The 26,947-nt window shown below is 35.0% G+C and overlaps 2 protein-coding genes across 3 annotated transcripts; one reads left to right on the top strand and one right to left on the bottom strand.

The window, feature by feature from the left end:
- Positions 1-14,564: 14,564 nt before the first annotated feature.
- Positions 14,565-16,459, bottom strand: LOC148783034 (tyrosine/DOPA decarboxylase 2-like). The gene has a single exon (XM_088857378.1). It carries the CDS (start codon positions 16,292-16,294, stop codon positions 14,774-14,776), a length of 1,521 nt encoding a protein of 506 aa, XP_088713504.1. The 5' UTR covers positions 16,295-16,459; the 3' UTR covers positions 14,565-14,773.
- Positions 16,460-20,723: 4,264 nt separating this feature from the next.
- On the top strand, positions 20,724-25,284 carry LOC148783033 (uncharacterized). 2 transcript variants are annotated; one of them, XM_088859889.1, is made up of 4 exons: positions 20,724-23,971; positions 24,064-24,191; positions 24,278-24,353; positions 24,443-25,284. In XM_088859889.1, exons 1-4 carry the CDS (start codon positions 23,164-23,166, stop codon positions 24,544-24,546), a joined length of 1,116 nt encoding a protein of 371 aa, XP_088716015.1. In that variant the 5' UTR covers positions 20,724-23,163; the 3' UTR covers positions 24,547-25,284. The 2 variants fall into 2 exon arrangements, with proteins under 2 accessions (XP_088716015.1, XP_088716014.1); XM_088859888.1 differs by having other exon boundaries at positions 24,278-25,284.
- The last annotated feature ends 1,663 nt before the right edge of the window (positions 25,285-26,947 follow it).

The following is a 26,947-nucleotide window of genomic DNA, read 5'->3' as shown; positions in this document are numbered from 1 at the left end:
TTTTTTATTCCAAAAATTTTTATATAGCGTTATCATCATTAGATTAATAATGCTAAAAAAGAAAAAGGGGATTTTGAATTTGTTAAGGCCTCGATCTTGAAATTCACCAAATGGATGGTCAAGATTCATTGTTGGATGGGTACTAATTTTGACCATATTTAGGATGTAAATTGGCTGTTTTTTTCATAGGATTGATTATGAGGATGAAGAGAATGTGTGTGCAAAATTTGGGGTTATACAAATACCCAAAATATGGTTTTCTAATGGTGTAATTACATTATACTACTATATATATATATATATATATATATATATATATATATATATATATATATATATATATATATATATATATATATGAGCAATGATTTCATGCAACAATTCATCATACTATAATGCAACAAGCTTAAAAAACTATGTTATGGCCATTTATTTGATCCTAATTTTGAAATATACACTCTTTTCATTCTAATGAACAATCACATAATAAAAATAAAAAGTTGAAAACACAACCTAAAAATTATTTTTTTAGCCCAATTAACATAGGCCGTTCATTTTAGTGAGATGCTTAAATCAAGGTCTTAGATGGATTTTTTTCATTTCCAATCTTTTTAGATGACTTTATTATCATTAGATAAACAATGTTAAAAAATAAAAAAATGATTTTGAGTTTATAAAAGCTAAGATCTTGAAATTCACCAAATGCATGGTCTATGGTCGTTTATGGAAAAGACCCATTTTGACCATATCTAGGGTTCAAATTGAAGTTTTTTTTTTTTTTTTGGATTGATAATTGAGATGAAGAGCGTGTGTGTGCCAAATTTTGGGGCATACAAATAACACAAACATGGTTCTCTAGAAGTGTCGTTGCATGAAATCATTGCTATATATATATATATATATATATATATATATATATATATATATATATATATATATATATATATATATATATATATATATATATATATATATATATATATATCTATCTATATTTATTTATTTATTTATTTATTTATGGGGAAAAAGTATCATGTTAGCCCACTGGCTGATAGTTACATTATCAGTCAATAGGCCAAAAGAAATCTGGGCCGATCTGACGGTCACGACCTCTTTTCATATTTGAATTTTCATTCTTTTTTCTACAAATCCAAATCACTTAAAATTTGGAGCGTTATTTTTTAAAAAATAGAAGAATCTAATAAAAATATAAAAACAACAATTCGTAAAATATAAATTAACCAAAATACCCTTAAAACATTTTTGGGGTATTTTTTATCAATTTATATTTTACTTTTATTAGGTGCGCCTTAATAAGAATAATAAACGCCTAAAATATCAAATGATTTGGATTTGTAAAAAAAAAAAATGAAAATTCAAATACAAAATGAGATTGTTACCGTCAGATCAGCCCATATTGAATCTGAGTTATTAGCTGACACTGTTGCAGTCAGCCCTGGGCTGACAAATTCCACTCCTATATATATATATATATATATATATATATATATATATATATATATATATATATATATATATATATATATATATATATATATATATATATATATAAACTCATGTCAGCCCATGGGCTCATGGAACAGTATATGCTCAATGGCCCAGATTGAATATGGACCAATTCGATGATCACAATTGTATTTCGTAATTGAGTTTTTTTACAAATCTAAATTACTTAAAATTTGGAATGTTTATTATTAAAAAATAATAGAATCTAATAAATATATAAAAAATTGTATAAATTAAATTAACCAAAATACTGCTAAAATATATATAGAATTGTCAACAAAGTAACCGTTTACTTTTTCTACGAAGTGGACACCATCATTCTTGTCCTTTAAATTTAAAAATTGGTGTTCGTACGAGTGTCATTAAATAGACACAAAGTCCCAAAAAATTTGTTAGACTTAGTGATTTATCTCAAGCCATTCAATTTGATATCTAATGAGTTACAATAGTTGTAACTCCTTTATAGACCCATATTGCTCCATAAATATTCTATTATATCTTCCAATAACTTAGACCAATTTTACAGATTTTTAACTCAAATAAATTTAGAAAAAACATTCTTTTTAAACCCATCTCTCTTCATATGGTTTTCTCTCCTTGTGAATTTCCCAAACTCCCTCTTTCTTAAAACTTGTGATAGACATGGGAGAAAGAGAGAGTTTAAAAAAATTGAGTGAGAGAGAGACAGGTTTGTGAGATCTACCATAGAAAGAAAGAGAAACAGGTGAAAAGAGTGATGTTTTTTTAAAATTTGTTTGAGCTAAAAAAATAAATAAAATTGATCTAGGGAGAATCTTTATGTTTTTTAAACATTGGTTCAAAAAATGAAACTTAAAAATAGAGTCTACAAAAATATTTTTTCAAATATTTTTTAAAAAAATGACATTCCGTGAGAATTACATAAATTTATAATCTTTCTCGCTTGCTAATGTGATTCAACTTGGGTCCAACTTTTTCTCACTCTATATTTTTTCACTATTTGTTTATTGGGTGCACATATATATATATTGTTCTTTATGGTGCCAAGTTTTCAGAGTGTCCGGCTAGCTACCAGGATAATGTTTCTCTCTCTAAAACTTTTAAGGATAATGCCCCTCTTTAGTATTAAATATGATACTCCCCTCTCTCTAAAATTTTGAAAGATAATATCTCTCTCTCTAAAATTTTGAAAAACAATGCCTCTCTCTCTCTAAAATTTTCAAGTATATGCCTCTTTCTGATTTCTTAGTTTAGGTTGTCAACCACTGTCAAGGGATTCGGCGAATCGGAAGCTATGACACCTAATCCAAGGCACCAAAACCATTACCATGAAAGATATTCAATTTCCATTTTAGGGAAGGGTACTTAAGTTTGAAAAATGAGGGAACCCACTTTGATTTATGTCACTAATGATAAGATACTCATGTTTATAATGATGACAAGTGTTCATAAAATCAAACCGGAACGGTTAACCAGATATAGGTTTGGAAAATGTTTAACCGCCCCAATCGGTAAACCGGCCGATTCAGCAGCTCTAATCGGATAAGTCTCGAGCGGTCAAAAAAGTGTTAAAAAAAATACAAAAATACAAAAAAAAATCTACTTAAATATGAAAAGCATAAAAAATGATTAAAGAAAAATACATTCAAATGAAGTTGAAAATTAATTAAAAAAATAGACTTTAACCTATTTTATATTTTCCAAAAGCTATTTTTAAAATTTGATAAAAAAGATGAAAAAATATAAAAGTGAGTATGGAGGACCAAAACAATTTTTAATATTTACCATAATGTAAAGAATATTTAAAAATGCATTACAAATCAAACACTTTTTTTTTCTTTGCGAACAATGGTTGACACCGAACACTTTTTTTTTTTTTTTTTTGAACCATAGCGTATGACTTATCATTGATTCAAATATAAAATACAAGAAGTTCAAGCAAAGACACAATATTACATACATGAAATAACCAACAGAGAGGGAGTATGGACTCCTCCTTTGGCAAGAACATCAACATCTTCATTCACCTCACTATAATCAATGTTGGATCGTTGCCATAGAGATTAACAAAATATTCGAAATTTGATGAAAAATAGACATTAATCTCTAAAAAATACGGGCTTTCTCTTACCCGAGGAAATGATATTTGTCAAGTCTCTTTCGAAACTTCAATCACTTACTCGAGGAAATGATATCATGTTATCTTCCAAAATGTATAGTACTTTCAAAACTTCTAATAATTCTCGTGCGTTCGCCTCATTTCAAACCTTCTAATAATTTCAAGCACATTCGATTTCCCTCTCTCTCTAGCGCTCTCTCTCTCCACTGCAATATAACATGTAGTGCTCTCTCTCTCATCCCCTAGATCTAAACAAATGACTCTCTCTCTCTTTCTAAGGTTTGCAGTGAAGAATTTCATCTCTCTCATGCTCTAAAGTCAGCATTTGACAACCAACATGTTCACATGGGATGCGAGACAGCCACACCTACCAACCCAACAACCTATTTGAGAGGTAGAGGACATTTGAATGTATATTGGAGGGTAGAGAGAGAGACAAGTTTTTTTTAGAGCATTTAGTAGGATAATTTTTTTTTTTTTCTTTTACAAGAGCACAAAATTTTATTACAAAGGATATAAAAGATATAAAATTTTATTACAAAGGATATAAAAGTTATGAAATTACATCAAGGAATCATAAACAACCAAGTTGCCTATAAGAGGGATACGCTTAGTGCCTATAAGAGGGATACGCTTAGTGCCAATCTTTTTATATCTTAATCTCTTGGCCACTAATTCAACATTATCAGTCATAGTAATTCAACATGGGCCAGCAAAACTAAAGATGAAAATCCCCAAACTATCCTACAAACCCCACCCATACCTACTCAGTCAAAATAATCCCACATGGGCCAGCAAAACTAAAGATGAAAATCCCCAAACTATCCTACAAACCCCACCCATACCTACCCAATCTAGGTTTCCTCAGGATCCATCAAAATTGACCTTATGACACCCAACCAAAGGAGGCTGCCACCGCATTTCGGTTTAACTTTAAGCACTTTGAGACTCATCACCGTTTTTATATTTAATTCAACATCCACATTAGAGACTCCCCTCCCTTCCTTGATGATAATAGCTACAAGTATTTATTCCTATTGTTTTTCAATGGGAAAAATATACAATGAGACCCTTTGTTTTTAATACAACGGGGTCATAACTATTTTTGTCCGTCAAATTTTAAATTGGGGGATTGCGAGTGTCTCATTGATGAGCTCAAAGGTAAAAAAAATTATCAAACTTTGTGACATACCTCAAGCCATCCAATTTGACATCTAATGTCTAAAAACAAGTGTGATCTTCTTGTAACAAAGTTAAATGATCTCATAATATACAAAGCCCTTTTCATAAACGTTCAATTCATTTCTTTGTTTTCTTTTGGTAGATCATTTGAGAGATGAAATTATTGATTTTAAAGAATAATAGAACATATATTGATTAATCTTTGGTGGTATGGTCGGGTATTTTAAAAGAAATTCAACAAAAAAATATATAAAATCCTAAAAATAAAAGATTTGCTAGTAATGTGTTTTTGAATTTTTTTTATCATTTTGACAAAGATTAGGAAGTATTTTAGCTATAAATACGTATTTTTATGTCTCATCTTTTATACAAAATTTGAAAAATACCCTTGGGCACAAATCAATTTTTTAATATCTATGTTTTTTTTGCTACTTTTCCAACTTCATTTGGATGTACCTTATTTACTCATGTTTTAAATATATTTTTTATATTTTTTTAATTCTTTTATACCTGTTTTTATATTTTTTTAATACTTTTATACCTGTCTAGACCTTCACGATTAAGCTAGTTGAATCAGCCGATTTACCGGTTACTAGAACCTTGCCCTTGGGCGGTTGATATCGTCCATAAAAACTAAGACTCTCTCTCTAGAAACTAATGAAATATTTCATATAAGTCAGTGGTTTTGGGTTTTGAAAGTTTTTAGAAGTGCACCTCCCCTATTAAGTTATTGACTAGGCCCCCAGCTTTTGCTAACAAGTTATGATAAAATCAAGGAGAAACATCCTTTAAACTTGACTAAACCGGCTATATTTCTCTCTATCTCAACAGCAAAACTAATGAGAAAGTTCATTACATGATTTTTTAATGAGAAAAAATGATTTGGATTTGAAACTCAACATAAACAAACATTTAAATCATTTGGTCCAAGTAACTTAAATAGGTCAAATAAACAAAGGGATTATATACTATAAAATCATTTATTTATTTTTTATACAAAAAGATCACAACTTTTTTTAACCATATTTCAGACTATGTGCTCAATTAGTGACACATCAAGACCCATCCGATTTCACATCCAACGGTCGACCATAATTATGACATGCTTGTATAAAAAATAAGTGATCTCATCATATATATTCTTTTGAGTAATTCAGTGGAGATGACGAGCCCCTACCGGATTTTAAAAAAAAAAAAAATTTATTAACGGTTTTTTAACACAGAATAAAATCGGCACAAGTGGGACCCCAACCCCAATCTCCTCTCATCATATACATTTCCATAAAGAAAATACCATAATTTATTTAGGGTTACAAACCCAAAAAAAATATGATATGATAATTTTGGAAGAAGTACCTAAATGCAAAGATTCTTCAAAAGTGATCCTTAGACATAAAAATTTGTTTTCATCCAATGAGGTTTTTCCTTTTTGGATTTAGAACTCGGAACAAATAAGGGCATTAAAATCATTTAGTTCAAGTAATTTATGATAAATATCCAAAACACGGTCATTTATTTAGAGGTACAAAGCACAAATACAAGAAAAAAAATGCAATTGACTATTTTGGAAAAAAGCACCTAAATGATAAGATTTCGTATCGCAAAGAAAAATAATGCCTTAATGTCATCAAATGAAGTTTTCCGTTTCCAAAAGTTTCCTCCTTTCACAACTACCACTACAAATAAACATCCCACCAACTCCTCTCTCGCTCTCTCTCTCTAAGAAACTTTTAAGCCCTCTACAATTGGGCCCTCCGCACTTGCCCACAGTGAAGCCTTCTTTTTCTTTCTCTCTCTCTCTACATTTGTAACACATTTCTTTTTCTTCTTTGAATGGCAACGCATAGTAACCATGTTCCCTTCACAACAGTTAATAAGAATTTTGGACCCTGAAGACTCCAAGTCCAAAACGTCTATCTCTCACACTTAGAATATGAGCAATTGGGCATGGATCAAACTTCAACAAAAAGATTGGGACCTACTTTACATTTTGGGCATGTTCGATGTTAAATCGACCTCTTCCACCAACTTTGAAAGCCACCTCTTTACATTTTGGGCATGTAAATTTACGTTGTTTGAAAAGCTGTAGCTTCTAAACTAACGCACACTTCTTTTTTAACAAAGACGAAAAAGTACTGCAGCACTGAAAGTCACTATTTTAAATAATCAAGCATGCCACCATGATGCAGGTAACTTCTACAATCAATTGGGAGAAAGGCTGAGGTAGTAATCAAACATGCCACCATGATGTGGGTAACTTTTACAAACAATTACGTAAAGGGTTGAGGTCATGGTAGTAGCAACTATACATCTTAGTCACCATATTGTGGTTTTCATTCCCATAACACAGCCCCATTAAATATATTCAAAAAAAAAAAACTCCCAAACTACTTAAAAACATGCTTACCTTTCTCATTCAATTACCAAAAAGAAATCTTCTACAATCACTCTCGATAACCTACTCTATATTACCGAACCCGGTAACCTACACTTTTTTATTTTTTCGGTAGTTCAGTAGTAAAAATCAAACTGAAGATGTAATGCTAATAATAGTCAACTGCTAAATACTCAGGCCCAAGTCCAAATTCCTAACTCGACAACCTGCTCTACGTTTCCAAAACGCAAAAACGATTCAAGTAAAGTTGGTAGAGAGATACAAAACCATCACATTTAGTGGCATCAAATTTGAAATGCCAACCTGTTAGACCAGTAGATACAATAGCAACTATTATTAAGATCTCTTCCTTTAGCCATCTTGTAGGGGTGGCAACGGGTCGGGTCGGGTCAGGTCACGTCTGGACCAAAATTGACCGGATCTGAAAATATAGTGCGGATCTATACCCAACCAAACCCTACCCAAAAAATAAAATATTTATGTATTTAATTATATTTAAATGTATTTCATATATTGAGGCCCGAAAATATTACGGGACCAGGATCCCGACCTAAATAGTGATCGGGTCAGAGACTTGAATCCGGATCCGATCTACTAGGTCCGATTTTTTAACCCATACCTAGACCCGAATCAGGTCTACCCCTCGGGTCTCGGGTGGCAATCGACCTAACCAGGCCCAAAACCCGACCTCGGGTCCAAATTTTGGACCCGAATACTATTCAGATCTGGGTCCAACCAGGCTTGACCTGGAACCGACTTGAATAATACGGGTCTATGTAGGTATTCATAAACGTTGGCAATATGTTTGTATCTTAAGAATTTCCAGTTATTACATGAAATAGTAAGGAATGTGAATATATGTGTGTATTCATAAATGTTGTGCGATACTGTAAATATTGGCTATAATATAGATATATGATAGTAAAAACAAGGGTAAAAATAAAAAAAATCAAAAAAGTAGCTCATAGTCATAGTCTATGTGTCTCACATAAACATGGGAGTGACAATGGACCCAACCAGACTCAGGACTCGATAGGTAGACCCAACCTTAGTTCCAAGCATGGGTCCAAATTTTTTGCCGATATTAGTCGGGGCCAGGTCCCCGATTCGTTGCAACCCCCTATAGACCGGGCTCAAAACACTGCAGGACCGGCACTATGAAATCAAGTTGGGTTAAGGAAACAAATAAATGTTGTGTTTTTCAAAGTTGATAAGGAGTCGGTGGTGGTGCCTCTTGTACGCTTAGAATTGGTATTGTGCTCTGACAAGATGGGGTCAAAGAAACAATAAAATTTGCACGGATGAGGTTGACTGAGCTTTTGATGCACAAGAAAGCGTAACATTTCAAAACAAGTTATGGCATCTTCTATATGAATTGCAACACCAGTCAAAAAGCTCAAATGCATAGAATGCCAATGCCATAGAATTCAAAAAACCCGGCTAGCTAACACACTCAACACACATATGGTCATGGATTTTCTTATATATGTATAGAAAGCGTAACATTTCAAAACAAGTTATGGCATCTTCTATATGAATTGCAACACCAGTCAAAAAGCTCAAATGCATAGAATGCCAATGCCATAGAATTCAAAAAACCCGGCTAGCTAACACACTCAACACACATATGGTCATGGATTTTCTTATATATATATATATATATATATATATATATATATATATAGTGCCATCCTTGAATGCATATCGTGGTCCAAAATCTCATGGAAAATAAGGTAACCACCTTTCATGTTTTTGCTTTTTACATACGGACACCCTTTCTCCCCCCCAATATTATCATATGGGTTTCAGAAAAATAAAATAGAAATAAAATAAAAATTTTGAAATTGAATATAAAAATACAAAAAAATAAGTTGGTCCATATTCATTTTTAGGACAATGTTTTGAGGTACATATAATATTTTTTGCTTTTTTTTAGTTTAGTAGGTCGTAACGTGAGATTTTGAGTTCCAAAAATACATCTAGATAGGGTTTATTTTACGAAAGGGGCTAAAAGTAACATATGCTCTTTTGGACAATATAATCTTCTTACTAAAAAGAGTGAACTTGGCTTATTTCTCCCGTCTGGTATTATGATAGCCAAACAATTGCGAAAAACAGAAAAAGAGACTCATGGATACATTCTACTCCCAATGTTTTTAGTATTATCCATCTCTTTTCCTCTACCCTCTCTTACTCTCTCTACCCACTTTCTCTCTCCTCTCTCTACCTGTCTCGTTCACAACCCACCCTCTCTTTCTCTCTCTACCTAACTTTCTCTTTCATTTTCTCTCTAACTGCTCTCCCTCTACTAACCTTTTTTTCTCTCTACCCTCCTCTCTCTTTCTCTCTACTTGTTTCTCTATACCTGCCTTCTCTCTCTGCCGAAGAAAGAAAGAGGTAGGTAGAGGGACAGAGGACCGATAAAGAGAGAAAAAAATGACAGGGTAGGTATAGCAATAAAGAAAGAGAGATTTGACTGGGCATAGTTTCGATTTGTAAAGTTGGCACACTCACTATTTCCTTCTCTTTCCAAAGGGCCACCAATATGAAGTGATGCCTTTCCTCTCCCTCCACCAATATGTATCTCCATTGCATACCCTCTCTCTCCTCCAATATGAACTTCTCTCCACTATGGGCTTCTCTCACTCTCTCTCTAGTATGGGCGACAGTACCAAATGCTCACTACAGAGCATAGCGCAGTTCTCTCTCTCCACACCTATATGGACTCATTGCTCTCTCTCTCTCTCTCTTACATGCTTTTCTGTCATCTTCTTCACTAAAATGGACAGGCGTAAGCATGACAGAGCAACACACCAAACGCCGATGACACATTATGGCTCCATGCAAGTCAAGTTGAATCTGATCACAGAGAAACAGTGATGCACTTTTTCCCAACAACTCTCACATATTTTGCCATTTGGCAACTTAAGAATGACTATGTTAGATAGAGAGAGAGAGAGAGATTTTGGTGAGGTTGGTATAGAGCATATCGTCAAATGGTAAAAGGTATAATTCCTTTGCTCACTCTCTTTAATATTTTCTTGAAAGTTGTATTCTCACATGGAGAATTTGGTGTTGTGAGAGAATTAAGAAATTGAGTGTTTAGGTGTTTCTCCCCTTAAAAAGCTCCATCCTTTCCATCTTACTTGAAAAGAAAGCTCTTATGGGCCATAGCTTTCCTCAAAGGTTCTCTCATGTTTTTCTTTAGAGAGAAGGTTCTCTCTTGTTTTGCTTTAGAGAGACAGAATGAAAAAGTTTATATAAAGATGCAACTTTGTAACGAAGAACTACTTCAAATATCCATCTGAAAACGTAGTTTTAATGTTGAAAACCCTTTTGATTGATTATCTCCACATCGAGATGTATGATCATGAAAAATAAAAAGATTTTAAGTCTCACAAATAGTTCATTTTATAACATATTATCTACACCCTCTATTTTCAAGATTTTCATACGTTTATAGATCTACTTTATTTTAACTATTTTTTAAATTTTAAATTTTATAATTAGATATAAAAATAGATTTTGAGATAATCCTAATAACATTTTACATCAAAATTATATACCATGATAAAATTTGAAAGCGCACCTGACCTCTACAGCTACGGATGCAAATTGAATATTCACCCCCCTCCCCCCGTGGATTTTCTAGAAAATATACCCCTTAACTAATTTTTTTGTCGCAGTTTTTAGCCCAAAACAAATTTTCTAGCAAGGGTGTAGTTTGTATAGAGCCGAGGCTCTAAACAATCAAAATAAAGCGCACCTTCAAATAGTAACAAGAAATGTAGTTTCAATTTTGGAAATATTTGTGATAGTCTTGAAATATATTTTCATCTTTAGTTATAGAATTTAAAGCTTCACAAATGGTGTAGATCGAGCACATCTATAAAAACTTGAAAATCTTAAAAATTGACAGTCAAAAAATACATCACAAGATGCACTATTTTCAAAACTTGAAATCCATTTTTTTTCTCATGTCTATGCATCTTGATGTCAAGATGATCAATTTGAGGATATTTGGGCATCCCTCAAATAAAATTTTTGAGGTGGGCTCTAATTTAATTGTTTAGAGCCTCGCTTCTATATAAACTTTTTCGTTCTAGCAAATACCCCCAATCAAACAATTGGACGACGCAGATTGCACTTGAAAATAACTCAATCTAATAACATTCTTAGACCCCCACTTAACCTCCTCAATCAAGGCCCAACTTCAAAAAGAGAAAAATCATAAGAACTATGAAAAATTGACATCCACATATTGAATAGAGACCATTCAATTTTTGGATGGTAAGATCTAAATAGATAAGAACTCAAAAATCCATGTCGTTTTCCTTTTTTTTTCTGGAATACCCATCTAGTGATTCTAACTTATATCATAGTTTATCACATTAAAGAAATCCTCCTATGTGAATACTTTTACCCAATGGGGCAAATGTACAGATTACTTCCACGAGACAATTGTAGACATGCTCATTTTATAAAATTAAAAAAAATAATAATAGATATTACTTAGATACTATTATGATAAATCGCGTTCAAAAATAAAATAAGATATTTCCCAAGTATTTTTCCTTTATTTTGTCTACTTTTATGTTATTTTCCAACTTTTTGTTATTTTCTTCTCATTTTTAATTTTTCATTTTTCCCCCCTTTTTGTTAGTTCGTAATTAGATGCTTATTTTCTTATATGATAACGGCTAACATTACATTGAGAATGGACGGACGCGATTCCCTTTTATAAAACATGGCTTTTATGAGTTTCATTGGTTAAAACGCGTGAAAAGATTTTTTGATCCCATAAATGCATGCTGGCCATTTTGAAATTTAAGGGAGAATAATGATTGTGACCTTAATGTATAAAAGATAAATAGTCTCTCTGTAGACAATCCCATGCACTAATGAAGAGTTGCAATCCCATGCATTAATGAAGAGTCGCAATCCCATGCATTAATGAAGAGTCGCATATATCCTGGAAATTGTGACATCCTGGAAATTGTGACATTTATATACACATCCGAGCCCGTATTTAATATATTTCACCGTCTCCGCCTTCCATTGCTAAAGACCTATGCTGGAGATGAATTTCTTTCCCGTGGAGCAACGATCCATGCCTCACATCCATCATGAGACTAAAGGGCCGGGAATTACTTGTAGTATACTTCATTTAGTATGATTTACTGTACGGGTTGGAAATCGGGTCGACCTGAGCATAGTCTAAGTTTGAATTATCTAGTGGGTTGAGTCCAGGTTTAAATGACTGGACCCGATCCTATTGGATCCAGGGTTAGGTCCAAATCCAGGTCTAGCTTGGATCCTACTAGGTCAGGTCCATATCCTAGAGGGGATCGACCTGTCTTGACCCAATACGGTATATATAAGTATGCATAAATAAAATGTACCCGTTAGAAAATATATACAGTAAAATTTTATTATTCAAGACTCAGATCCAACCTGACCAGTCAGGTCGGGTCCAGGTGCTCAGGAAGGGTCTACGTCCATGTTACACCTAATTGGGAAGGGTCTACATATATATTATCCGGGTGTTCCTTGAGCTTTGGCTTCGTAGTTGGCTTTCTCTTAAAAATTGGGCTCGGTCTTGAGTGGGACGTCGAGCAACATTATATTTTAAGTTTGATTCCTACATTTGAATTATCAAAAAAAAAACTATCTTAGGTCAGGTCAGGTCCATTTCGGGGTTGACCCGAATCCAACCAGAAATTTTAAAAACCCTGGGAACTTTTGTTTTACCCAAATTTGGCACATATATTCAATTGGCCACAAATTTTGTGGATTGCCTCAGCACCACCAAATGAATAATTTGTTCTTTTTTACAAAGTATCAGCCCTCTCCGGAGCATTAAATTAATTTATTCAGAAAGGAAAGTCAATTTTATGTTTTTGAAGGGCTGGAATGCCTTGCGGCCCATGAAATAAAAAACATGCACTCAACAAATTAACAAAAATATAAAATAAAATAAATTACAGACCATTTTTCTCAAATTTTTTATGAGCTTCCTCAACAAATCCAATGGCATGTGCTAGCAAAATATGTTGTGAAACAAACACCCTTAAGCTACAAATTGGGAGAAGGTGAACCAGGGTAGCACTCCACGCGAAGCAGATTCTCTAAGGAATTTATATCCACCATTATCCTCATATATTTATTTGGTCTTGAATCTTTAAATATAATTAAAATCTAAAAGGGAAAATATACTTTTGGATTTGCATTTTTCTTTTAGGTCACATACCCTAAACCCTCTCCGACAATAAGGTCTCCCTTTTACTTACGACAAGTCTCCTACTGCCGCAAAGGCTTAATCCATCTTAACATAAGGCTGCATGGCCTCTTCCACTAACTTTAGAAGCGGCTGCTTCCTTAGGCCGTAATTTTTGATGGGAAAGTATACAAAGAGATCATTTATTTTTAATACAAGGAAATCATAATTATTTTTGTCGATCAAATTTGAAATTGGATGATTGTGAATATGTCATTGACCACATTCAAAGTTCAAAAAAAATTCTCAAATTTTATGACACACCCAAAACGACCTAATTTAGCATTTAATGCCTAATACCAATTATGCCATCCTTGTACCAAAAAGAAGTGGTCTAATAGTATATTGTCCCGTTATTTAGTGATGTTTTGGAAGTCACAGCTCCTAAAATTACATAGCATTTCCTATTTGGCAAACACAAAAAATGCTTTAATATAATAATAGCGTCTTGCAATAATCACACACATCCCAAAATACCTTCGCCAAGGGTAAAAGAAGCAATTGGCTTGAGCCACTTAATTTGGAACCAAGGTTTTAAAAAATGTCTGCGACCTGGATCGTTCATTTGAAAAACCAGGTTAGAGCGGTAGATAGGTGATCTGGATCTCTTGGATCCAGCCTTAAAGAATTAAAAAAAATACTGAAATTTCTTTAAAATCAAATTTTTGACTAAACAATTATCATATTTTATTATAAGTTTTTATTATTTTATTGAAAATACAAGAAAAATGAGAACTTGCCTCATGTCTCAGTATTTGTTATCTATATCATACATTTTACAGTAAAAAAGAAATTCAAGATGTAACTCACAGCAATCGAATGCATCTCTCGAGCTTAACTTTTTTTTTTAAAAAAAAAAAAAAAAAAGTTCTGGACAATAATGCATTAATAAAAACCAAAAAAACAATCTTGGAAGTGGCAATTTGAGAAGAGAGGCTTTGATAGGTGAGTTTTGGAGAGAGAGAGAGATTTGTAAGTGAGTATTGGAGAGATGTAAGGAAGGTTAGGAGGTTTAAAGATTGGTAAATGAAAGGCGAGGTGGAAGCGCTGATGCCATGTGAATTTATGGAACCATAGAGCGAAAGTGAAGAGAACGTCTCAATTCATTCAACATCAATCGATTTACACATTTGATAAAATGAAAAAAGTTGGACTTGACGGTAAATAATAAAAGAATGATGTGAATTCTGTGTTCATCATGGGGACCAAGACGGTTGCTCCAACGTACAAGATAAAAAATCAGGTGTGGAATGTACAGGTCGGATTTTTAGTATTACCACCCTTCCCACAATCCTTAGACCTCCTTGGTCTCGCACGTGCCTAACAAGGCATCAGCCTGTTCCTGCAGCAGGCGCCATGCGGCCGATATGTGCCGCTCCTCTGTGAGCGTCCCGCCGGCAGCAAACCGGATCATGTACACGCCGCCGACCACGGCATGCGTCATGTAGGCGAGCCCAGTCGAGTTCACGGCCTCGAGTAGCGCCTTGTTGAGCTCCTCGCCATTGTCAGTCTCCCATCGGGACCCAGTTGGTGGTGCGAGCCTGAAGCACACCATGGCGAACGTCCTCGGCACGACGATCTCGAACCGGGGGTCGGCGTTCACGAGCCCCTCGAACTGCTTGGCCATGCGGACGTGGCTCCGGAGGAAGTTCCGGAGGTTGCTCACCCCGTAGCTCCGGAGCACCATCCAGAGCTTCAGGGCCCGGAACCGCCTCGATAGTGCGATCTGCCAGTCCTTGTAGTCCACCACCATCTTCGACTCTGTCGCCTTGTTCCGCAGGTACTCGGGGTTCGTCGACAGAGATTGCACCAGGGCGTCGGGGTTCTTCACCCAAAGGCAACAGCAGTCGAGGTTCGTAAAGAACCACTTGTGCGCGTTCATGCTGTACGAGTCAGCAAGCTCGACCCCGTCAAGGAAGTGACGGAACTCCGGGCATATGCATGCACTGCCGGCGTAAGCGGCATCTACATGGAGCCAGACACCGAAGTCCCTGGTAACCCTGCCGAGGCCCTCCAGGGGGTCGACGGCGGTGGAGGAGGTGGTTCCTATTGTTGCACAGGCATAGAGGGGGACGAGCCCCGCTGCCACATCTTCTTCCATGGCCCTGCGGAGGGCAGCGGGCGATAGCCCAAAGTTGCAGGATTTTGTTGTTGGGACGGCACGGAAGTTCTCGGGGCGGATACCGGCAATCTGCGCTGCCTTCTGGAGGGCACAATGCGTCTGGTCTGAGGCATAGACAACAAGTTGGCCAATCTTGTCACCCCCAATCTTCTTCAGCTTTCGGTCTCGGGCTGCAGCCAGGGTGCAGAGGATGGCCTCGCAGGTGGTCCCCTGGAGGACACCCCCACCACCTCCAGAGAACAAGAAAGACTTGGGAAGGCACAACATTTTACCGATCCAGTCAATCACGATGCTCTCGAGCTCGGTGGCGGCAGGCGACGAGAGCCAGTTGAAGCCCACGACGTTGAAGCCGGTGCTCAGCATCTCTCCGAGGAACCCGGCAGTGCTACCACTTGAAGGGAAGTAAGCGAAATAGTTAGGGCTCATCCAGTGGGTGATGCCGGGGACGATGTGGCTCTTGACATCTTCAAGGATGTTCTCGAGGGGCTCGGGGTTGTAAGGGGCCGAGTCGGGGAGGCGGTGCCGGAGGTATCCGGGCTCGACCTGACTACGAACCGGGAGCTTCTCGACATCTTGGTAGTAGTCGGCGATGAAATCGACCATAATATGGGCTTGCTTTCGGAAGTCCTCAGGGTCTAGAGGGTGGGGTGCATCCATGACGGAGGAGTCGAAGTTCTCAGGGAGGCTGCCCATCTTTCTCTGGCTCGGTGATTTAGTGAGAGAAACTCTTTAAGTTATAGAGAGAGAAAGGCTATTTAGTTCTTGAGGGATGAGAAAACAGGAGAGAGAGGGTGGTTATGCAGTGAATGAAAGATGCTAAAATGGGTGGTAGAGAGAGAGAGAGAGAAGAGGAGTGGTGATGCTAATTGATAGGAAGAGGGGAGGTTATATAGTGTGTGAAGAGAGAAAGTAGGTTGATTGAGGAGGGTCCTCAAGATGGTTCGGGGAACGTAATGTGGAAGCGGCCAAAGCTGGCCGAGTGTTGAACAAGTGGAAAGAGTAAACAGAAAAGTCAAGAGAGAGAAAATAAAAAGTAGAGAAAGGATACACGGAAAAAGACTCAAGTTAGAGAGAGAAAATGGTTGGTGGATGAATTAATCGGCGATTAATTAAAACAAAACATATGCGAAGGTTTGAAGTTGCCGATTTTTGACACGAGACAAAGGCGGGCAGCACATGTGCATGTTTTCTTATCTACGCAGTCAAAAAGTCTCAAATATACAATTTTTCATAGAGGCAGCATATACTTTTAAATTCAATAAAAAAAGAGAAGGTTATTCTTCTTGGTCAAAGATTTCATATTTCACATTTTTAATTTAATTTCAAAGCCCATATATGAGTATATTTAGGTTAAAACCCATATATCAGTATATTTAGGTGTTCAACTTTGCGGATGTAACCTCCCCAACCCAGTATTATAAGTACCGAAAGGCCCCATAGAACTCATGAGGAGTTTGGTGCAGTTAAAATTGTTTCGCAAAAGAAAATTTGGTACAGTCAAAATTGATTTTTCTGTATAATAATAATTTAAAAGTATAAAACATATTTTTTACAAAAAAAAAAAGCTGATTAGCTTTATTTTGACAATCAAACCGGTCAATATCATACAGCCCAAGAGCTAAAACGAGTCAAATACGATCTAACTAATTTTTGGCCCAACTTAGTTTTTACTTGAAACTAAACAAAGGCACTGACCGGTTTTGTCCGATCATAATAAGTGTGCCTCAACTGATCACCCTCTAAAGAAAAAAGAAAAGAAAAAATAGTACAAGATCAATGCGCACATAAAAAAAGATAATTCCAAGATCGAGCATAGAGCATCTAAATTTTCGATAATCAAATCTAAGTATTTTAAAAATTCAAAATCTATTTACTTTTTCTAAAAGTGAATCGTTAAATCGAATTAAAAAATGGATCCCAAACTTTAATGTCGATTAGCCCTTCTTCCAATTCTCCTAATTTATCATTTTCCTTTTACAGTTTTTTGAGTGACAATGAATGATTGGTTTCCAAGAAATTGGTATGTGATATGATTGGTCACAAGGAGGAACACGTTTACGATGGCGTATTTTCAAAACAAAAAAAATGAAAATTTATATTAAAAAAATAAAATAAATATTACTTTCCTCGAGTGCTGACTACTAGTCTGTTACGATGAGATGTTTTCTCTCTCCTGTTTTTTCTTTTTTCGGCATGGCAAATTCACCAGGAATCATTCTTTCCACGAGGGCACTATGGATAAAGTATTTTATTAATCAGTCAACTAATCATCATGCTTCATTATCAAAAACAAACCAAAAAATCTCAAAATATGTTTTTAATTCTTAAAATTCCAATGTATCCCCATTTTTTGTCGGGTTCAACGGATCGGCAATCTAGATTTGACATCCAATTTCTCTATCCGGTGATTAAAAAATTAAAAAGTTCAAAAATAAAATAAAACAATAGGGGTGGTTCTGATCAGTTCTTTTATAGAACAAATCGATTATATCAGAGAACTGACCAGAACTAGCCCTGTCATGCGGTAAACCTGTCAGTTCTCGATATTTCACGCGGACTGGTTTGCCACCGACAATTTTGAATCAGCCGGCTCTATCTAAATTGTTGTTTTCTTAAGACCTTAGTTATCACAATTTTAGTGGAACCCATACAATAGTGTTGTGCCCAAAAAAGCCACCATTTTAGGAATCCCCTGAGTTCATTTTGGGTAGGTGAAAGGAAAGATAAAGAAAATATTTTAAAACCCACAAGTTTGTAATTTTTAGAAATTATTGGCCAGGGCCAATTTTATTTTTAAAATATGCCAAGTTCGGATATTGTTTCCTATAAATACATCTTCCACAAAAAAATAAAAAATAAAAAATAAAAATAATAAATAAATAAATAAATAAATAATATATATATATATATATATATATATATATATATATATATATATATATATATATATATCCCACGTCCATGGTTGTGAGACTTGGAATTTCTGATTCATTCTAAGGTGAAATTCTTTAAATGAAGTTAAATTAAGAGAGCATTCTGTAGGGAATGCATAGAATGGGACCATTACCTCTTAACAAAAGAACATTAACATCCCAAGTATGTAAAATCAGAGAAGTTGGCATTGGTTCATCTCTCCACACAATATCTGATAAAAGAGTTCCACACTTCAATCAAGTATTGTTTCCCCTCGGTTGACCAATTTCACCAATTTCACATCTGGCAACTTAAGAGTCATGGTTGGCAATAGGCTAGGCCTGACCCAGGCTAGCCACAACTGAACCGTTGTACCTATAGGCCCAACCCAAGCCTGGCCTAGCCATGCCCCACCAAAAAAAAAAAAAACTAAAGAACAAAAATAAGAAAGGTTGTGCCAATCTAATGTGGCCTAGACCGTGGTTTTGTTTGGGGGTCGATAGGGGTGGCAATGGACACGGACCCGGACCCGACTCAAGACCCGTATGGTATACCCGACCGGGTCTTGGTATGGGTCCAATATTTGGATCCTGCCGGTGGAGTCCGAGTCTAAAACCTAGATCCAAATACTATTGGAGATAAAATACTTTAAGCCTTATTTATTTGATTATATTAAGAAACGTATACAATAAAAATTCGTAATCATTTTTAGTTATTAAACAACAAATAAGAAAGCTTGAAACCTAAGAGGGGATTATAACATTATTACCAATAATTTAGTACAGCCGCATCCAATCCCGAGTGAACGTATTACAGTTCCAATCAAAGGCGCAATTGAAATTCTTCAACAAAAGCACAGAAAAAATGGGGATACAAAATCTACTTTGACACGTTTAAGAAACCCAGTGGCTGCATTGACCCAAGGATCTCTGTGGTTGCCCTTGGCTCCTGTGAAGCGACGACGCGCCGCTTCACTCAGTTTCTAACCAACCCACACAAGGGAAATGATTGCGTCACACGTGTGCACGATCCACTATTTATGGAATATTGTAACTATTTTTTTACTATTCCAACCTACCTACCCCCTATTTTCAAACTTTCAATGAGAACCGATACTAAAAGAAATAATGAGAATTCTCCATTAGAGAATACACCCCACCAGCGTTTTAAAAAACGCCAAGTCGAATCGGACTCGTCCGATTCTATTCGAAAATCGTGAAAAGGGATCAGATCGGTTAAAAATCGAAAATCGTCCGGTTCTAGAAAGAACCGGACGATTTCGCACAGTGACTCGCCGATTCACTGTGCGAAATCGGCGAGTCAGTGAAGAACACGGGTTGCACAGTGTTCTTCACGGGATTCTTTGAAATTTGTCATTTTTTTATCACTTTTCTTGTTTTTTTTGGCATGTGATCTGATTAGCAGGCTGTAAACAGCTTTATTCAGCTTTTTCAAGGATTAAATGGTGGAAAAATTTGTTGTTTTTGGATCACGAAAAATTTGGTGTTTAGGGTTTCCGCCTTTTCTGAAAGTTTCATGCCAAATAGGGCATGAATCTTTCAAAATTTGTTGGCATTTTTATCTTAAAGCTGTGAATCAAAACCTTTTGTTACTAATTTGTGATAATCGTTGAGAAAAACTGAGTTTTTTAGAGATTGAAGGCTTCGGTTCACAAAATCAGGTAAGAAGTTTGGGTTTTTTTTTTTTTCCGCCATTTGATTTATTTCACGGCATATTTTGAACATAATGAGTTCAATAATTAGGGTTTTTAATCTTTATTGTGTCTAGTATGATTTAAAATTTTCAATTTTACGTAATCTGGTCAATTACAACAAGAAATTTAAGATGAACACTGATATGTCTGCGGAACCAAAATTCCGCTGTTTTTTTTTTTTTTTTTCCGCCTTTTAATTTTGTTTTCATGATATATTGGAAATAATGTGTTAAAAAGTTAGGGTTTTGATTCCTTATATTGTTGTTTATCAGAAAATATACTCAATTGGATGTAATTTATTCACTTAGAGGTGAATTTTTTAGTTAAAATCGCTTATGTAAAACGACTCTGTGAAGAACAGAATTTTTTTTTTTTTTTTTTTTGTAACCCATGATAGAATTTTTTGTAATCCATGATCGAATTTTTGTAATCCATGATCGAAATGTTTGTTTTTTTTTCTTGTAATCCATGATCGAATTTTATTTTTTATTTTTTATTTTTGTAATCCATGATAGAATTTTTTGTAATCCATGATCGAATGTTTTGTAATCCATGATCGAAATGTTCGTTTTTTTTTGTAATCCATGATCGAATTTTTTGTTTTTTGTTTTTTATGTAACCCATGATAGAGTTTTTTGTAATCCATGATTGAATTTTTTGTTATCCATGATGTAATTGTTTTTTTCTTTTTTTGTAATCCACGATCGAATTTTTTGTTTTTTTTGTTTTTTTTTTTTGTAATCCATGATCGAATTTTATGTAATCCATGATCGAATTTTTTGTAATCCATGATAGAATTTTCTGTAATCCATGATCGACTTTTTTGTAATCCATGATTGAAATGTTTGTTTTTTTTACTTGTAATCCATGATCGAAATTTTTTTTTTTTTGTAACCCATGATTGAATTTTTTGTAATCCATGATCGAATTGTTTTTTTCTGTTCTTGTAATCCACAATCGAATTTTTTGTTTTTTTATGTTTTTTTTTTTTTGTAATCCATGATCGAATTTTATGTAATCCATGATCGAATTTTATGTAATCCATGATCGAATTTTTTGTAATCCATGATCGAATTTTTTGTAATCCATGATCGAATTTTTTGTAATCCATGATCGAATTTTTTGTAATCCATGATTGAATTTTTTGAAAATTTGTGATTTTTTTTTTTAATCCATGATCGAATTTTTTTTTGTAATCCATGATCGAATTTTTAGAAAATTTGTGATTTTTTTTTTTTAATCCATGATCGAACTTTTTGAAAATTTGTTAATTTTTTTTTTTAATCCATGATCGAATTTTTTGAAAATTTGCTGAACTTTTTTTTTTTATTTCTTTTTATCCATGATCGAATTTTTTGAAAAATGATGATTTTCCGAAAAGATGTGAAAATCGTGATAAAGTTTTGATTATCATGATGTATTAAACCCAATTTTAAATTTTTATTGTTTGAGTTTCCTGTAATTTTTTTTTTTTTTTTCCATGATCGAATTTTTTGAAAAATGATGATTTTCAGAAAAGATGTGAAAATCGTGACAAGGTTTTAATTATCATGAGGTATTAAACCATATTTTAAATTTTTATTGTTAAAGTTTTTGTTGAAAAAATTGTATGTTGATGGATTATTTATGCAAAAAAATGCATGTTATTCTATTTTTAATACAAAACTGTATTTTTTTTTATCTGTTGTTCATGGATTTTTTAGTTGGAATGACTGATGTTAGCCGGCTTTTTGAAGAGTTGTTTTTATTATTAATTTTTTAATGCAAAAAATGTATGTTCTTGATAATTGAGTTGTAGCCATGTTTGGAGCTTGCATTTTGTATTATTCTAAATGTTTGTAATTGATATGTACGAAAATATTATTGTCAAAAAAGGTATTTTGCAATAACAAATAACAACGAATATAACTACATGAACTACCGCAACATATTATCACTACACATGGTGATTATTTTTCTTTTTGAACTGTCAGGTTAATTTAAACTTTTTACATCTTAAAACAGTTGAATCATGTCAAGATCTACAGAAGACCCTGCATGGCAACATGGGGTCAGACTTGATCCCAACAAGAAAGACAATATTATTTATAATTACTGTCAAAGAGTGCTAAGTAGTGGGGTACATAGGTTCAAACAACACTTGACAGGGGTTAAGGGAGAAGTTTCTGCATGCACTAGTGTCCCTAGTAATGTAAAAAAACAGATGGTGGCAATTCTTAATGCTAACAAAGGTAAAAAAATTGCCAAACATAGGATGAATGAGGAGATAGCTAGTTTATATACACCATCAAGCAGGAATGATACAGAAGAGCAATATAATTATGACCTAGAAGAGCAATATAATAATGAGCTGGACATGGCCACAAGATTGAGTTTACATGAATAATATCAGAGGCAACGTGGGTTTAGAATGCCCGGTGGGTCTAGCTCAGACATGCATGGTGGGCCTAGCTCCGATATGCATGGTGGGCCTAGTTCAGATATGCATGGCGGGCCCAGCTCAAGCATGTATGGCGGGCCCAGCTCAAATATGTATGGAGGGGTTGGTGGCAATATGTATCAAGGAGAATCAGTTGTTGAAGAAATTGTTTCTAAGTTACCTAGGAGTGCCAGTATTGCAGGTCATGGTCGTAAAGACCCATTTCTCTCAAAGCCTAAGTCACAACAGATGACCCTAAAATGTATGGTTAAAGTTACAAGAAACATGTTAGGGAGATATGTTGATAAATGGTTCTACGATAAATGGATTCCCTTTGATGCAGCCAATAGCCCATATTTTCCACCTATGATTAGTGCAATCCAAAGAGTCGGGCCCAGGGTAAAACCCCCGATGGCATATGAGCTCAGTGGGCCAATATTAGATGAAGAGGTAGAGGAAGGTAAAAAGTGGATTGAAGAATATAAACAGAGTTGACCAAGGACAGGAATTACTCTCATGAGTGATGGTTGGTTGAATAAAGTTAGCAAAAAGGAGTTTTTAAACTTCTTGGCCTATTCCCCAAAAGGTACAACTTTTTTGTCTAGCAAAAACGTATCAGGGACGAAGAAGGATGCAAACTTCTACGTACGACTATATGATCAGATAGTGGAGGAGGTGGGAGATAAGCATGTAGTCCAGTTTATTACGGACAATGCGCGTGCATGTGTTTCTGCGGGCAGCAAGTTGATGGATAAGAGGAAGCATCTAGTATGGAACCCGTGTGCTGCACACAGCATCGATCTTATGTTAGAGGAAATCGGTGAGATCAAAATTGTGAAGGAGACTCTAGATGAAGCAAGGTTGGTGTCGAGATTTATATACAACCACTCTAAAATATTATTTCTGTTTAGAGAACACTCTAAAAAAAAAGAGATAATCAGGCCTGCCATAACCCGCTTTGCGACCGATTACTTAGCTGTGGACTCCATTCGACAATCTGAAGGTGCATTAAAGAGATTGTTTACTTGTGAAGAGTGGTTAAATGACCGCTTCTCGAAGTCCAGTACCGGTATAAAAGTGGACAACATAATCTCAAATAGGCTGTTCTGGTCTCGATGTTCCAGTGTTGTAGAGGCCACTGCCCCTTTGGTCACGGTGTTAAGAATGGTGGATGCTGACAAGAAAGCTACCATGGGTATCCTTTATGAAGGTATTGAGAGGGCGAAATCAGCTATTGGGGAGAAGTATAATTTTGCTAGCAAAGTGATCGAGATTATAGAAAAGAGGTGGAACACCAAATTTGGACGTCCAATTCATTATGCTGGTAAATATATATTTATATCATTACAATGTTTCAGTTTAAATCATTTTTTTATGAAATTGTAAATGACATTTTTCTACCTATATATTTTTTAGGTTACTACTTTAACCCAAAATTTTTCTATTTGACACCTGAACAACCCCACAAGATTATGGAAGGGGTCAGATACATTATTGCAAAGTTGGAGAGAAGCCATCGAAACCAAGTAGCAGCAATACAAGAGGTATTATTTAATGTTTGGGTAAGAACTTCATTAAGTTGTTATATTTGTGAGGAATAATGCACTAAAACGTAATATATTTGTTTTAGCTTGCTATGTATAGGGATGCTATAGGATCCTTCGGAACTAGACTTGCCAAAAATTCTCGAACTATGATGGATCCAGGTTATCCCCTCGCTAATATTTTGTTCATTCATATATTTAATCTTATGAATTGTTCTTGCCCTTACAATGCTTTTTACATTTTAATCCAGCTAAATGGTGGGAGATATATGGTACTGATGCACCTCACCTAAAGAGGATAGCAATCAAGGTGCTCTCCCAGACATGTTCTGCTACTGGCTGTGAGCGCAACTAGAGTACGTTCCAATTGTTGCACACTACTAGGAAGAATCGACTCGCTTCTGAGAAGCTTCATAAACTAGTCTACGTTCATTATAATTTAAACCTCAGAGAGCGACAAATAAGAAGGAAGCTTGAAGACTATGGGCCGATAGACCTAGACACAATATTTGTTACAGACACAGCAGACCAATGGGTAGTAGAAGAGGAGGAGCCAGTGTTGCACAAGAGAGCGTTCCTTGAGGCTATCGGTGATGAAGATATTGAAGAAAGTGATGAACAGCATGAAAGAGGAAGCAGCCAGCCAATGTATCCACAATATGTCGGTGATATTGCACCTAATGAGGGAGAGTGGGAAGGGGGTCTAAGAGAAAATGAGAGAGATGATGATTCTGAGGCCACCCTATCCCAGCCATATTATTCACATATCGAGTCCCAACAGCAACAGTGAAGGGATGAGCACGACAGTGCAGGTGAGCATGAAGGATGGACAAGCTTCAGGGATTTTGGATTGGGAACACAACAAAACACTAACACTCAGGGATTTGGGAATAGTCAGACGCCCGCTAATATCGATGTTTCGTTTTTAGATCGAATCAATGAATTGTCAAACGAATTCAATCAATGGCACCAGCGTGACCAAGAAGAACAACAACGTCGTCTATCATTTTATTTTTAGATCGTATGTTACTAATTTTATGCTTTATTGTAGTCCATGTATATTGATATACTTATTCCATGATAATTCTATGTTTATCCTTTTGTGTGATGTAAATTAAATGCTGAATGGCGGTTCATGCAGGGAAAGAACATATCAACATTCGCATCTTCATTCAAAAACATGAAAATTCTTAATGGAGTACCCTCATTTCTTATTGAATTCCTAAAAAACAATATTTATAATGAATTTTAATAATTTTTTCGGATTTTTTTGAAGCTTTATTCTGACCGATTCACCCGATTCCCGATCCAGATCGCCGATTCGCCTATCCAGATCGGTTTTTTGGGAGCCCGATCAGGGTCACCGATCCGTTTTTTAAACCATTGCACCCCACCTTGTGAAAGTTTTCTATGTACAATGTTAAAAATCCAACGAAGTTAAATAGATTAAGAAGTGGAAATTACCCATTGAAGAATTTTAGCACGCCTCGTCCCCATCGTCATCATCATTTTAGTTTTTTTTTAATTAATTAGGATCAATTATATAAAAATCTTAGTTCTCCATTCAGTTTTATTAAAAGTCATATCTTCAATGAGACCATAAGTCCCCAAATATTTTCAGACTACTTCAAACTATATTTTTTTAGGCCTGTTCCTTGTCCTTTTCAATCATTCCCTTTGAATTAACTCGCACCTCCTAACAGTTATTGTACTTGATCGGCACCACTTATGTTAGGTGAAATACTTAAAACGACATAATTAAAAAAAAATAAATACAAGGCGACGATAAATAGATAAACTAGTGTTTTAAAACATGGATTGGTGGCGTCAATTGTTCACCCATGGAGCTGATGGGTAAGTGAATCCACCGCGAATCAAAAAAAAAAACTGAAAAAAAAAAAAAAAAAAAAAACCACGAGCAAAGAAGTGGGAATTTTGAGATTCAAGAACATCTGAGAACTCGTTCACTCACCTATCGAATTCTATTAGGATCGACGATATCCAGTTCAGATTCTTTATTTTAAAATACTTAGCTATACGATTACCACTACATACCTTACTTCATGTTGTGTTAAGTGAAAAATTCTAAAGATAGTGAGAAAATGTTGAAAAAGTTTTCAAAAGTGAAAAGCTCAAAACTGCCGAATTCCTTGTGAGTATTCTACGGCACAGCATTGAATTCCTTTTGAGTATTTTATGGGACAGTATTTAGTGATAATGTTTCTTTTTTCAACTTTTTAAAGATTAGGGAAATTTGTAATTAATCATGATGATTTTGAAGGAAATAAATCTGTCATAGCATGAAGTTAACAGAGAAGGACAAGGTTTCTAAAAAGGACTAGGCTTAAAGTACAGAGATTGCACCTTGTTTTGCAAGCTTGGGGTTGAATTTTCAAAGAGGTTTCACCAAGTTTATGACAAAATAGAGTTAGAAACATCTTACCATTATACCACTGACAAAATAAAACTCATATTCCTGCTCCTAAAGAAGCATACTATCCATCTGCTCACTCGGGTAAAACCCTAGAAGTATTTTTAAGACTGAAATTTTGGAAGAGGGAGTTAGTGTACACGATGCTCTTAGGAGAGCATTCTATTCATGTTAAACTAAAAAGGGAAATATATCAAAATACACCTGTTTTTTCAAATATTTAACAATCTACCCCTTTTAAAACTCTTCCAACTCATGGTGACATCAATTTTGATAAATTTCTCAATAAAAAGATATCGAAGAGAAGCCATGCTATCATGCAAGT

Source organism: Amborella trichopoda, chromosome 2, assembly GCF_054954075.1.
Source record: "Amborella trichopoda isolate Santa Cruz 75 chromosome 2, AtrichopodaSantaCruz75HAP2 v2.0, whole genome shotgun sequence".
NCBI classification, from domain to species: domain Eukaryota; kingdom Viridiplantae; phylum Streptophyta; class Magnoliopsida; order Amborellales; family Amborellaceae; genus Amborella; species Amborella trichopoda.
This window is presented reverse-complemented; position numbering and strand designations above follow the sequence as displayed.

What these genes read in the sequence shown, in the direction of transcription:
- LOC148783034 (XM_088857378.1), bottom strand. Translation starts at nt 16,294, where the DNA reads ATGGGCAGCCTCCCTGAGAACTTCGACTCCTCCGTCATGGATGCACCC.
- LOC148783033 (XM_088859888.1), top strand. Translation starts at nt 23,164, where the DNA reads ATGAGTGATGGTTGGTTGAATAAAGTTAGCAAAAAGGAGTTTTTAAAC. An exon ending in ACGTCCAATTCATTATGCTG is followed by an intron (nt 23,972 to 24,063) that starts GTAAATATATAT and finishes TATATTTTTTAG; the next exon opens with GTTACTACTTTAACCCAAAA. An exon ending in AAGTAGCAGCAATACAAGAG is followed by an intron (nt 24,192 to 24,277) that starts GTATTATTTAAT and finishes TATTTGTTTTAG; the next exon opens with CTTGCTATGTATAGGGATGC.